Consider the following 12829-nt stretch of genomic DNA (forward strand, 5'->3'; position numbering starts at 1 on the left):
AATGATAGTATAACCATAACATACTGCAACGGACTAGCTGGGAAAAGGGCAAAAATGTGAACTGTTGAAGATTCAACTAGGTGAAATATTCAACTGAATTTAACAAATGTAGAAAAATAAAGGGAAAATGTATCATCAAAAGGTCAAGGCATAAGCATGGCTTTGAAGCCAACTGCAACTCCTGGTGTTCCCACTTACTGGCTCTCAACTACTATAAAATAGGGAGAAGAAAATAACATCCACTTTCAAAAAGTTTCAGGGAAAAGAAACAGTAGCATATAAAAGCCCAAGCTCTGTGCATGCCACATACTAGATACGCAGATGTGTCTGTCGTTTTCTTACTAGAGCCCCTGAAGTTAGACCTGTATGCAATACAGGGGAAAGTACAATACGGAAAACTAGGATTTTGTACAACAGCCTTCAAACTAGAACATACCCGGCTCAAGTCTGTTCCATATTTACGATGAAGTTCATCAAGGCTAAGTTTATGATCATCCTAAGGGAAAAAAAAAAAAAACAGAAACAAAGAAAATAAACAGTGTAGTATAAAAAAATGACAAAAAAATAGCATTACTCATTACTATCATTAAGCTTATTAAACGAAGTGCAGATGTTTTCTTCAGTGCAGAAGTTGGTACACTTTTCACCATCGCTTCATGGCTTCACAACCATACAGCTATCATTGACAGCTCTTCACTGGAGAATGGCTGAAGCTGAGTGACGGTGGCCCATTACTACTTGCCGCAACACTTCAGAGAAACCCAGCAGCTCTCAGGGATCTAGTAAAACCTTATCTGCCTTCTCTGATGACTAGGTCAATTCTAGACAGGTTAAGTAGATGGAAGCTTCCATAGCCCGGAGAGGCTGAATTTCCCAGTGTTTGATATAATACAGAGAAAAGCAAAGACTCATGATATCAACCTAAGTTCCTTCTGTTGATCTGTGGTTATGCCAGAGTGACTGCATTAACTTTTCCTATCCTCTAACAGCTTTTAAAAAGAAAATGTTCAATATTAACCTCTACGACAAGATGAGATCTGTACAGCTGCTATGATCTCTTTTAATATAAAGCAGTTCTTTGACTGAAGAATACAGTGAGGTTTGGGGGATTAAAAATCATGGATTTTTAATAAGGATGGAATACAATATTCTTCCTAGTACTTACCATAGAAACTTCTTTCTTCAGTTCATCCATGTCCCTGTCTTTTTTGCCCTTTTTGCCCTTTTTATCACCTTGTTCTGAAACAGCTGCAGGCTCATACTTATCACGTCCAACCTGTAGGAGAATATGGGAAAAGTAAGGCTATGAATTATGACATCATCTGAAACTGAAAATTCTGGAGCAGGGGATTTTGGTAGTTTTTAAGGTAGTCATAATTTGGAATAGTCATTAAGATAATAGTCAAGAAAATGTATGCCCGTATATTGCATACTACATAAGCAAAGCAATCTACTAGTAATACATTGGCTTAAGATACATTCTCTCCATCCAAGAGCATTAAGACCAGTGGGAAACTCTTAACACCTCTGAAGCCACTGGTAGGCTTCAGAATGGCCCTGCCAGCGCCACTTCCATTTGGGGTTAATGAGATTTTTGCTATCAAAATCCCTATTCTGCAGCCTTCCATCTTCCCTACTGAAAGACTGAAACTAACTTTACATTATTAATTTAGAGTGCAATATTGTGCTTATGAGTCCGCAGTCTCAATCAGACAGGCTTGAGTTAAAATCCTGGGCTTTACCACTTACCAGCAATGTATCCTTAGGCAAGTTACTAACTCCTACATTTCAATTTCCTCTTCTATAGCATGGAGATAAAGAATACTGCCAACCTCATTTTGTGTTTTTAAGGATTAAATGATACAAGACATCTAAATGCTAGTACTTTTATATTATTTATATTCTTTGCTTTGCAAATACATTATTACATATCAAATTTAAATATCTTTAGTGCTCACATAAGAACACTCACCTTTACCAGCTTCTCATATTAAAAAGTCAGCCTAAGACTCCTTAAAATTCTTTGCATAAGAGATTAAAAAAAAAAGGGAGCCCCCACCCCATTCTGTAGCGTGAAAATAAAACCTCCAAATGAAAGTCTCTGGAAATGTTTTGACATAAGCAGGATGTAGGAAAAGCGTGTGCATTATCACATAATTCACAGGATCCACCTACGCCTCTCGAAAACTGGAACAATTTTTAAAGAAAATGTTGATTCTATAGTTTAAATTTAGATTGTTCCACTCCCCCACCCCTGTTGAAAATCCTTGAGCTTATCTACACAAAGCCTGAACTTGGTGCTCCAAAGCTGAGAGGAGCAGAAGAGCCCCTTGTTCCAGACACCTCCCCCTGAAGCAGCCTCCCACAACTACAACTTAAGGCCAAAAAGTAGACATTAGCAGTTTTCTTAAAATGCATGACATATGGTGCTATTACTATTATTTTGTGGTTCTCCCTTACTCATTTCTAACCTTCCTAAGTGCCTTACCAGCTACTAAAGCAGTAATTAGTAACTCGTGTCCAGATTGTAATTTTATTGTGCTGAAATGAAAAAAGAAAATCAAAAAGTCTATGTGTGTTTCAGTCATAACTAATATAGTTGCAAATAAAATACAGTGTTCACTTAAATTTAAAAATATGCTCTTAAGACTCCAAGGAGAAATCCTTCTCCAAATTCACTGGTGTGGCCCCCATGTAGAGACATATTATTTACCTTTTTAACTTCTGTGGTCACGTGTGCAGCACTACTTGACTAATAACTTCTTCCAACTGGGTGGGTTCTTTAGTTTCTATCTTATCTATTAATGAAGCAGGTCTAAAGATAGTCAACATTCTTGACATTCTCTCCATTATGGAGCAACCACATTTGTTGGTGCCTCTTTCAGTACAGCTCTTGGTGCCAGAGTTTAAATGCAAAATAGTAACACATACAAATGGACAAATAAAACAAAAAGGAAAAGGCAAGTCATCTACCAGAAAGGAACCACAGCTAAAGTAGTATTTCCTTCATACCTTTAATGAGAAAGCACAACACTTAAAAACCATTTTAAAGACACTGACTAAGGATCTCTGAAAGATTTATGTGACCACTCTGTATTGATTTCTTTCTTTTTTTTTGGGGATGGAGTCTCACTCTGTCACCCAGGCTAGAGTGAGTGGCACAATCTCAGCTCACTGCAACCTCCGCCCATGGGTTCAAGCAATTCCCTGCCTCAGCCTCCCGAGTAGCTGGGATTACAGGCACCTGCCACCATGCCTGGGTAATTTTTGTATTTTTAGTAGAGACGGGATTTCACCATCTTGGCCAGGCTGGTCTTGAACTCCTGACCTTGTGATCCACCCACCTCGGCCTCCCAAAGTGCTGGGATTACAGGCGTGATCCACCGCGCCCAGCCTGTATTGATTTTTAAAATACAGCTCACAGATTCTCTCTGAGCAAGTTGAATATCACTGAAATATATTTCAATAAATGAAATAGTTATAACCCCTCAGCTTCATCATCTGGATACTTTGCTTATTCTCAGACTTCCAGTATCTTCCACTCCAGAAGAGAGAGGATTACTAGAGCAGCTAGGCTTTGAACACGTTCCAAGGTTTTACCCCCACTTACAAAATAAATGTCTTGCCCATAGCTTCACCACTATCAATGCTAAAGTTAGTTGGGAATCTAGATTCCCTAATAACTCTCCCTTTTCTTTATCCATTCATGCTAGGTAAGGCAAAGTTTTAAATGAGGCCATTTGTGAGTGAGACATGGTAAGTATTAACAAGTGAAACTGCTTTTTCTTCTAAATTTTAGTTTTTTCACTAGGCAATGTGTGTCTAGAAGAACCAGGCAGCTTATACAATTTAGTTCTTCTTCACAAGTAAAATAATAACTTAATATTAGCTTACCCTGGTGGGAACCAAATATTACCTAAGTCCCTATCAGTCTCAATTACCGCAGTCTCAAAGCTGCAAAATTCAGAGTCAGGGAGTACACACTGGGTGAGATGAACAGTGGTAGAATCAGGGCAATGTTTCCTTATTATTTTTTAAGGCATTTGGGAAAAACAAAGGTCATGGGAAGGGTGAATGATAAATACGGCATTTCCTCGATCAACTGCAGTGACCTTCCTGCTCATCTGGGCATTGGGCACACACTTCTACTTTTTCAATTAGAAAGTTCAGGTCACTTCCACCCTCCCAGAGGACTGGGAGTGATTAATCCTCACTCTCACCATGTTCCATGTGAGGGCACCCCCGCCCCTTTGAGCATCTCTGAGGAAAGGTACAGTGGAAACTCAATGGATTACACCATTCTCTAAAGGGCCACTCATAAAAATGAAGTTGGCTTATGGTTCCCCCCCCGCCCTTCCATTCTAATTTAGGAAGTGGAAAGTCACAGCAAGGGCAGGGGTTTACCCACGGTGACAGAGCTTAGCACAGCGTCATCATTTCATCCTGTGCTTCCCATGGATTCTATCCTCTCAAAGATTAACTAAGCATTTTGCTATTTGATCTGGGTAGAGGGAAAAGGTGCCCGAGAGATAAGAAGATAAAATTCTTGACAGGAGGAACCAAGGTTAAAACATGTAACAAGGTTCACTCACTTAAAAACATATACCGGATCCTCACAGTCCTCACAATGAGTGAGACATCCCCAAGACCTGCTAGAGCTAAAGATGTTCCTTCCTCTTTTTTGGCAGTTAGCCATTTAATAGGGACAGGGTTGGGGACAGATATGACAGATGTAGAAATTATCCCAAAATAAGCAGGAGCTTCCATCCCAGAGGTGTATCGCTTGAGGTCTATATAAACTACAGCCACCACCAAAGGCCTTCATACCAGCCTCCAACAGGGCAGGATGTGAAGGCTTTCTCAACCTGCATTTTCCCCACCATATCAGCACAATGTCCCATGGCCAGCAGGGAGCTCAGAATTCTTCAGACTTCTGAAATTCCTGCTGAAAAAGTCTAGAGGGTACTTGAAAGTTCAAGACCCCCCCCCCCCCCAATCCCTTCAGACAGGTCTGCTAATGGTGTTGAGTCTGTCAATTTATTCTAGTGTTGCCACATGCTGGCTACATGACCTTTGCCTGTCGGCCTCAGTTTCCTCATCCCTAAAATTGGAATAATACTTGGTATAACTATTAAAGAACCTAAAGAAGGCATTTTCATAGTCTAGTCAAGAAACCATCAACTCTGAAAAAATAAAACATCTAAAAACTGGACTATTTCCAAAGCCCACAAACAAAAGCTTTTGACTGGCAAGAAGGGCCAGGACAGCAAAAGGAAGTGCCCCAAATGCAGCCCATTTCAGAGTTGCCAAGAAGACTGTAGAAACGGCACCTCTGGACACGATGTGGCAAATACCACTTTAGCAGGGAAGTTGTGTGATGGACTCTGACCCTGCTGGTTCCCTAGAGGCTGCCAAGTCTAGGCTCCCCTTAATATAATAGGTATGGGGGAGGGGTGCTTTCTCATTTTCCTGGACGATACATTTTTAAATCATCCAACATCATTGTGTATGTAAAAGTATTCGCAAAGCACTACACAAAGGCTATTTATTATAACTTGGTCTTAATCAACATATACATTACTGCCATTTTTCACTTTCTACAAAAATTCTTTTCAAACCATTGAAGAGAAAACTCCTTTGGCATTATTTTTCATTTGATCTTATCAGTGAAAACTTAAAATAACAGTCAAAAAAATGATCTGGCCCAGTTTATTACATCTCCATTTGCTCCTAAATGACTAAGTAGTTTAGTTTATGTGCAAGGAATTGTGTAGCCAGGGAGTGGAGGACTAAGGGATGGCCGGGGTTGAGGGAGGACACTGTCATAGTACCATGGCTGCTATCCAGTCCCAGCAGCAGCACATCACTGCAGGAGCAGCAGTTCTCTGCAGAGGAAGAGGAGGTGAGCCTGAGGGGCCACATGCCTTCATATTCCTTCTCTTGCCCATCCAAATAAGCATGCTGGAGAATATAATTTACTAAGGCCAAAGCAGTAGGTCCCTTTGTGAACCCAGTTTAGTATATCCAAACTTGGGCAGCCCATCAGCCAGCAAGGGTCAAAGAACAGTGACAGATCTAGCCAGCAAGTTCCCTCAACCCAAAAGAAAATGACTTGACCTTCCTCTCCAATCTGCCTGCATGTCAATTCTTAATGAGTCTGACAGCCTACCCTACCTGGAGTAGTATACATCCATGATCATTCAAAAAATAAAAATTCTAAAAGGTGTAAAGAATCAGTGCAGTTTAGATATACTTTTGTTTTAACAGTTATTAAGACTCAGAAAAAAAACTTCAGTTTCTTCAATGGAATATTCTACCTCTACATTAGGCACATGGGTTATGAAGGGTTAAAACTTTCTGCTTATTCCTTAACTCTCCCTATTTGCTGACCACCTTACCGCCTTTTTTTCATTTTACCAGAGTGCTCTGGTTTGAGACAACTGATTAATAATCGGCATATGCGTTATGAGAGGACCAGAACAATTCCCAGTAAGTCCTGATCACTCCTCAATTAGTACCCTGAAGCTTAGGCTAGGAAGGAAAATGACTGCCAGGCTGAAAAGGATAAAGGCTGTCCAAGGCCCTAAAGAAATGTCACATGAATTGAAGTAATAAAATAAATATGGTGCCATGGAAGCATCACATGGAAGATAAAAGAAACACACAAGAGGATAACCCCCAAAGTGCATTAGGGACCTGCCCCTACCTGGTAACCGACTAGAAAGAGAAATCACAGCTCACTGATCCACACAGCAAGGCCCACTGAGTCACAAAATCTTACACTGATCATCAGGCCCCCAAACAATACAAGTCCCAAAGACAAAGCATAAGCTACCATGAATCAACTTGTCAAATCACCGAGACAGCCAATAGTCATTACTAAATAGGGTTTGAATAAAACCAGAAAGAGATCACGTGCAGATATATTTCAACATAAGTCACAAAGGAACTAGTGAGTGAGGTCTAAAACCAGATAAAAAGATTCACTGTAAAGTCACAAAGGAACTAAGGAATGCGGTCTATTGGTGAAAAATCCCTTTGCTCAGGACCCAAATAAAAACTAAACCAAAGAGAAAGTGTAGGGTAAAGGGTACTTCTTTCCTAACACAATCTGCCATCCAAAACACCAAATAAATACGAAGAACTTCTTGTGGATTCCTGACAACAGTTTTCAGCACAACTAATGAGGTGAGTCATATGCAAAGAACAGTCTCTCTCTGACTCCAGCCAAAGAATACACACTTCCTCTCATACACTCAATTCATAGCAACGTGAGAAAGTTCAGACCTGACTAGGTTCCATATCCTTCCTCCAAAATATATAAATGAAGGAGAGTTTTAAAAATGAGTGAGTAGGTTTTACAGTTCTCTCTACTGCACATTATCATGTACTAGACATGTACTTTCAGTGTAATCTAGAATTGGACAGCTCTGGCAGGGATGGGAAACATTTTGCCTGGTGTTTTGTCGTCCAAACCCAGCCACTCTGATTACTGTGAGCCCATCTGATCTGACACTCGGGTTTCTTCTTCTAGCCTGTTGGCTGGCAGAGAGCCCTGGGCAGCTAGAAGAAGTCAGCACAGCACAAATGTTCAGGCTCCCTCTCATCACAGAAGGCCGAAAAGCCCATTTTATTTTGCAAGACTTGGAAAACATAAAAATGATCATCAACTGCAAACAAAGTCCTTCACCTGAAAAGTTAAAGTAGACAGAAAGATGCTATTAAACAAGAGATTTGCTTGTTGAGCAAAGATAACAGTTGCAGTAATGTCAACTGACACCTCTACTTGACTTTCCTATGAAGGGCAATTAACATTATTTCCCATTATTTTCAAATCTTAGTATGTTCTCACGGTGAAGGAAAAAACTGCTCTCTAATTTTGAAAGGGCTAATGACTTACTGACGAACAGCAAACCCAGTCTGTAAAGATTTGATCTTCTCTTGGCTCTAATTACTGTACCTATGTAAGCCCAATAACAATAGCCACAACTCAGGCTGGCACGGCACTCCTTCCATAAACATAACATAGATTACTTCACTTGATCCCCAGGATGAGCATTCTATCCAAGAGCCAGATGAGAAACCGAAGCTTCAGGGCTTTTATTTTATTTTTTAAACCTGTTTGTTTTTGAGTGAAGAAACCAATTTTACTTTACCATACAAAATCCTTAAAAGCTATTTCAGTTAAAGCCTTTCTTATTCTTAAGTTTAGATATATTTAAAAGAACATAGCCTGATTTGAATAGAAAGTCACTTATCTGTTCATGTGTTGCTAAAATAATCAGAAAACAATGACTGAGGGTACTGGAATGGAGCATGGATGAGTGCCAACTCTATTGTGCTATAAAATGTTGAATTCACTTTTATTTTTAAATGCAACTTAGGAATAACGTTCCCAGAAATCTGTATATTTGAAGTGTTAGCCCTCATCTGGACAACTGGATTTTTAAAGGCATCTTTTTTTTTTTTTTTTTTTTTTTTTTTTTGGGCTCTCAGGTTTACCACTCTCTCCCCATCTTCCCAGGTTTAGGAGGCAGGCCTCCCCCTTTCCTACCCTCCCACCTGAAGGTGAGTCACTAGAGTGTTACAAGCTTACTGGCAGGGAACACTACAAATTAACAGTAAGTTACCAAAAGGGGATACACCCTTATAAAAGGGTACAGAAAGAACCCAAGAAGCAGGGAACTGTTACACACTGAACAACTGACAGGCAAAGGGTGAGGCACAAGTGCTCTCTCCTCCCCCCAGCTCTAGGCACTAGTTCTTCCTGTAACTGCTCCACTAGCTCCCAGCCAGGCCCGGGCAACTTTCCACTCTGAGGCCTCTGCCTTACAATACTTTAAGTCTAAAGTACTAGCTTTATAGCAGCCAGAGGAGCTTTAGTCACACTTTCAAGCTGAGCTCCAAAAGGGCAGCTGATAACAGTACCATACAACCAGGATTTCTGCTGACATGTGCATCCCCCACTGCCACCTTCACTGGAACCTTTTTTCCCTGCCCCTCTTTAAATCACGACTCATAAGCTATGATTTATCTTTTAGGTAACTAATATTCAAACTAAACCCAGAATGTAGTGAAGGACCTGGTGAGACTCCCTCTCCTCATCTTTTACACACTTGAGAAAATAAACTTTCCCACATTTCTCAACAGTTATGGTGTGTACCTTTGGTGAGTGAAACAGTTGCGGGTGGTAGGCCTAGTTGAAGGTTTAAGCCGAGTCATTGGCAATAAAACCCAGTAAGAAAAAAAGGGACAAAATCCTATTTCATCCAGGAATGATTCAGCAAGAGCTGTTCTTTCATTTTCTTACCAAATGCTTAGGAACTAGACTTTTAAGGACATATAAAACCACCTGAAATATCATCAAAAGCTAGGCCACAAAGGGTATAGAGGAGAGGAGGGGAAGAAATTTACAATGACCTTAAAAATTAGCTGCCAGCACAGGCTTCCTGGTTAACCAATTATCAGCAGGGCTTTAGTCACCACTCCACCCACATTTTAATCCCCATGTGGAAAAATCCCAACATGAAATATTCTTCTGAACATTTGGACGATCACAATAAGTCACTGAGGACAAACACACTTGGACAAACACACAAACACACAAGTAAACTAATGTTCAATGTATCAGAATACTCAAAACGCTAACTACCACCCAGCAGCCAAGCAGCTCATTATCCCAGTGTTCGCAGCTGTAATTTAATCTTGTGTTTGCTAGCCACTATACATTTTGTTGTAAGACATCTGGGTTTAAGCTCTACTAACTATTCAGGTGGGTTACTACCGCATCACTACTGTGCATGTGTGCCTGCGTGTGGTTAGAAAAAAGACATCTAGATGACATCTAGATACGTGGGCATAACTTAATTACCCAAACCATCTCCATGGCCTATTAATTCAACATCACAAATACCCCAGTTTCATCTGAAGAATAAGTTTTGAGTTCTGTATAAAGAACTCAATGTTAAAGTAATGTATGTTCAGGCTTGAGGCCACAGGCTGTTCAAGAATCAGGGACGCCTGGTCTGTCACTAGTTAACCGTTTGACCTTGAGCAAGTCACTTCACCTTCCTGGGCCTGGGGCACACATCTGTGATCTCTAACCCCCCCCAAATTAGCTCAGGAAGTAAACTTTTTTCTTTTTCTTTTTTTTAAGGGAGGAGAGACAAACAATGAGCTTTAAAGTGCTTGTTTACAGAAATGACCAAGGGTTTGATGGTGTGGTAAAAGCACAGGCCACTAACCCAGTCTCCATCAGGGGAATGGAGACGCCCTGCACTCCGCTCTGCTCTCTGATGCCACTTGATCTGGACCGGCCCTCCACGCTGTATGCTTTTAAAAGCAAGGCGAGTTGTGCATTTCCACTTGTGCCTGTTCTCCCCACCAGGTCCAAGCCTTTCAATTATCTCCTTCAAAACTCATTTAGAGTCCCCAAGGAGTGCAGCCTCCCTCTGCTCCTGTCACTCTGTCTACACCCAGAAGCCTCAGGACCTTCAAAGACCTACTCAGTGTCTGCACTGTGCTAAACCCTGGAGGCAACGGAGTGTATTCTCCCATTTGTATTCTCATGACATGGTCACTTTCAACCCATGAATTCCGAGGTTATTTTATGTAAATTTTTCTCAACTGGACTTTGGCTCCTTTGGGGTCTGGGACCCAGTCTCCTGCAGTAGCTACGGGTAATCAAGTCTTCGCTTCAGAAATGCAGGAAAGGGGCGTTGTGATGATATTCCCACCACGCTCCGCGCTGCTCTCCAGCCCCAAGACCCCTCGTTTCCTTCAGGAACCGCCCTTTGGTGCTTCCGCGACGCTGGAAACTGGCAAAGCATTCCTACCACCGTATTGCCTGCAGCCTCCAGTCCTTTTTCGGGTTTATTGTACCCTGAGGCCCTGATGGGTCTGCCTATCCTTCAGGGCTCGTCCCTTCAAAAAAATCTGCACGCCTCTCCCCACCGTCGGATGACAACTCCAGTTGCCATCGGTGCATCCTGTGTTTACGGAAAGTGGCCCAATAAAACCCTCAAAAGTATACCTTAAAGGCCATCTTAGGGCAGTGAAGACACACCCTTTCTGGCACCAGCCCGCCCAGCCGGCTCCGCACTCAGGAGAAGCCAGTTTTTTCCTTGGGGGAGGGCGGCCGCCTCTGCGCGGAGCCAGCTAAGCCCCAGCGCCTCCAGGAGAAGAAGCCCCGAACCCGAAGACTGCCCCCGCCGGCGCCGGGGCCGCGGCGGGAACGGAGGCCCGGGAGGGGCCCCGGCGGAGCGCCCCAGGGGAAGGGGAGGAGCGCGCCTTTCCTCAGGGCACGGAGGGCGGAGGGAAAAGGAAGGAGAGAGAAGGAGGTGACGGCGGGCGCAGGGAGGGGAGCCGGGCTCAGGGATGCCGGCTCGGTCCCGGGGCCGCCCCGCTGCAGGTCGCCCCCCTCCTCCCGGCCCCGTGGCTTCCCAAGCACCGCCTCTCCGAGCCCCAGGCCCGCTCGGCTTCGGGGGCGCGCAGCCCTCGCCTGGGGTCCGCTCACCCGCCCCCGAGCAATGCTGCGCTCCAGCCCCTCGGCGCTCCCTTCCCCCGCCCCCCCGTTACTGCGCTCCCTCCATTTCCAAAGTGCGTCGTCTTTTAAGCCGCGCGGCTCTGCCAGCCCACTCCGCGCCGCTTCCTCCTCCGCCGCCTCCCGCTGGCCGCGGTTGCCCTCCCGACTTCCTCCTCTTCCCCTCGAGGGCTCCCCGTGCCCCCTCTTCGGTCGCGCCGGACACTCACCCCCTTCCCCATGGTGGCGGTGCTCGGTGCCGGGCGCCGGGTCCTGTCGCTGAAGAATCAGAGAGAAAAGCAGAGAGCAGCTCCCGGCCGAGCGAGCGGGGCCGGGGGAGCCGAGTGGAGGGAGCTAGGGCTGCCGCGGGGCGGGAGGGAGGGAGGGCGGCCGGCGGCTCGGGCCGATGCCGCCGCCGCTGTTGCTGCCGCCGCCGGTGCTGCTACCGCTGCTGCTGCCACGTGTCCGCCTCCTCCCGCCGCTGCTCTGCGCCCCAGACCCCGCCGCAGCTCCAGCCCGCGCCTCCTCCTCACTTCCTAAAATATGCAACCTGCGTGCTGGCCCCGCCCACGCCGCGAAACGTCACCGTTACCGGAGCAACCTGACACCGGCAGCGGGCCTGGCTCCGCCCCTCCCCAAACCCCGCCCCCGGGCCCGGACAGCGCCTGCTGCGGCCAGTCCCGGCTCCCGGCAGGAAGGCGCCCGGGCCCGGGTCTAGAGTGTCCACCGTGTCCCGGGAGGGCTGCGGGGCGCTCCTGCTGGCTGAGTAGCAGGGACTTGGCGGCCTTGGCCCTCCCACGCCCCTCCTCCCGCCGCCCTGCATGACCCGCCTGCTATGTAGGGCCCAGGAGGTCCGCAGTGGGTGCGGTACGGTCTCCGAACTGAGCTCCCCCAGTCGCCGCCGACTCGGCACCAGAAACCTCGGGCGGAACGGCTTTTCCAGCGCTTCGAGGATCTCCTTTGGGACTCAGGGATGCTGAAGGGGGCTGGCGCTCGGGTGTGATTGCAGCCAGGCCTGACTGAGGGACTCCGCCCCTCTGTGGAATCCAGGCCCCGCGCCCACCTGCGGATGGCCTCCCCAGGCGCTTGGTGCTCTCAGAGTGCCTCCTCTGACTTGGGGTCCTCTTTATCCACTTCCCGCTCCGTCATAGCTGGGATGGATCTGAACTGGCATGGCCAGAAGTTTCAAGCGTCCTCCTCCCACCACCTCTCTTTCTTCAAGATTCCAAAATGAGAATCCAAAGGGCGACCAGCGAATTCATTCACGCTATTGTGTCAATGTAACCTGCTTGCCTAGTTTGCGGATTC

General features: G+C 45.2%; 1 protein-coding gene across 1 annotated transcript in view; it reads right to left on the minus strand.

Moving 5' to 3' along the window:
* LOC105479125 (ATPase Na+/K+ transporting subunit alpha 1) overlaps positions 1-12035 on the minus strand; it is a 31522-nt gene extending 19487 nt beyond the window's left edge. Inside the window, exons 1-3 of the mRNA XM_011736937.2 lie at positions 11752-12035; positions 1166-1276; positions 437-496 (exon numbers count right to left, since the gene is read on the minus strand). Of these exons, the coding sequence (XP_011735239.1) occupies positions 437-496; positions 1166-1276; positions 11752-11763 (183 nt within the window). The 5' untranslated portion in view covers positions 11764-12035. The remainder of the gene's footprint in view (positions 1-436; positions 497-1165; positions 1277-11751) is intronic.
* Positions 12036-12829: the final 794 nt, after the last annotated feature.

The sequence above is a fragment of the Macaca nemestrina genome, chromosome 1 (assembly GCF_043159975.1).
Source record: "Macaca nemestrina isolate mMacNem1 chromosome 1, mMacNem.hap1, whole genome shotgun sequence".
NCBI lineage: Eukaryota > Metazoa > Chordata > Mammalia > Primates > Cercopithecidae > Macaca > Macaca nemestrina.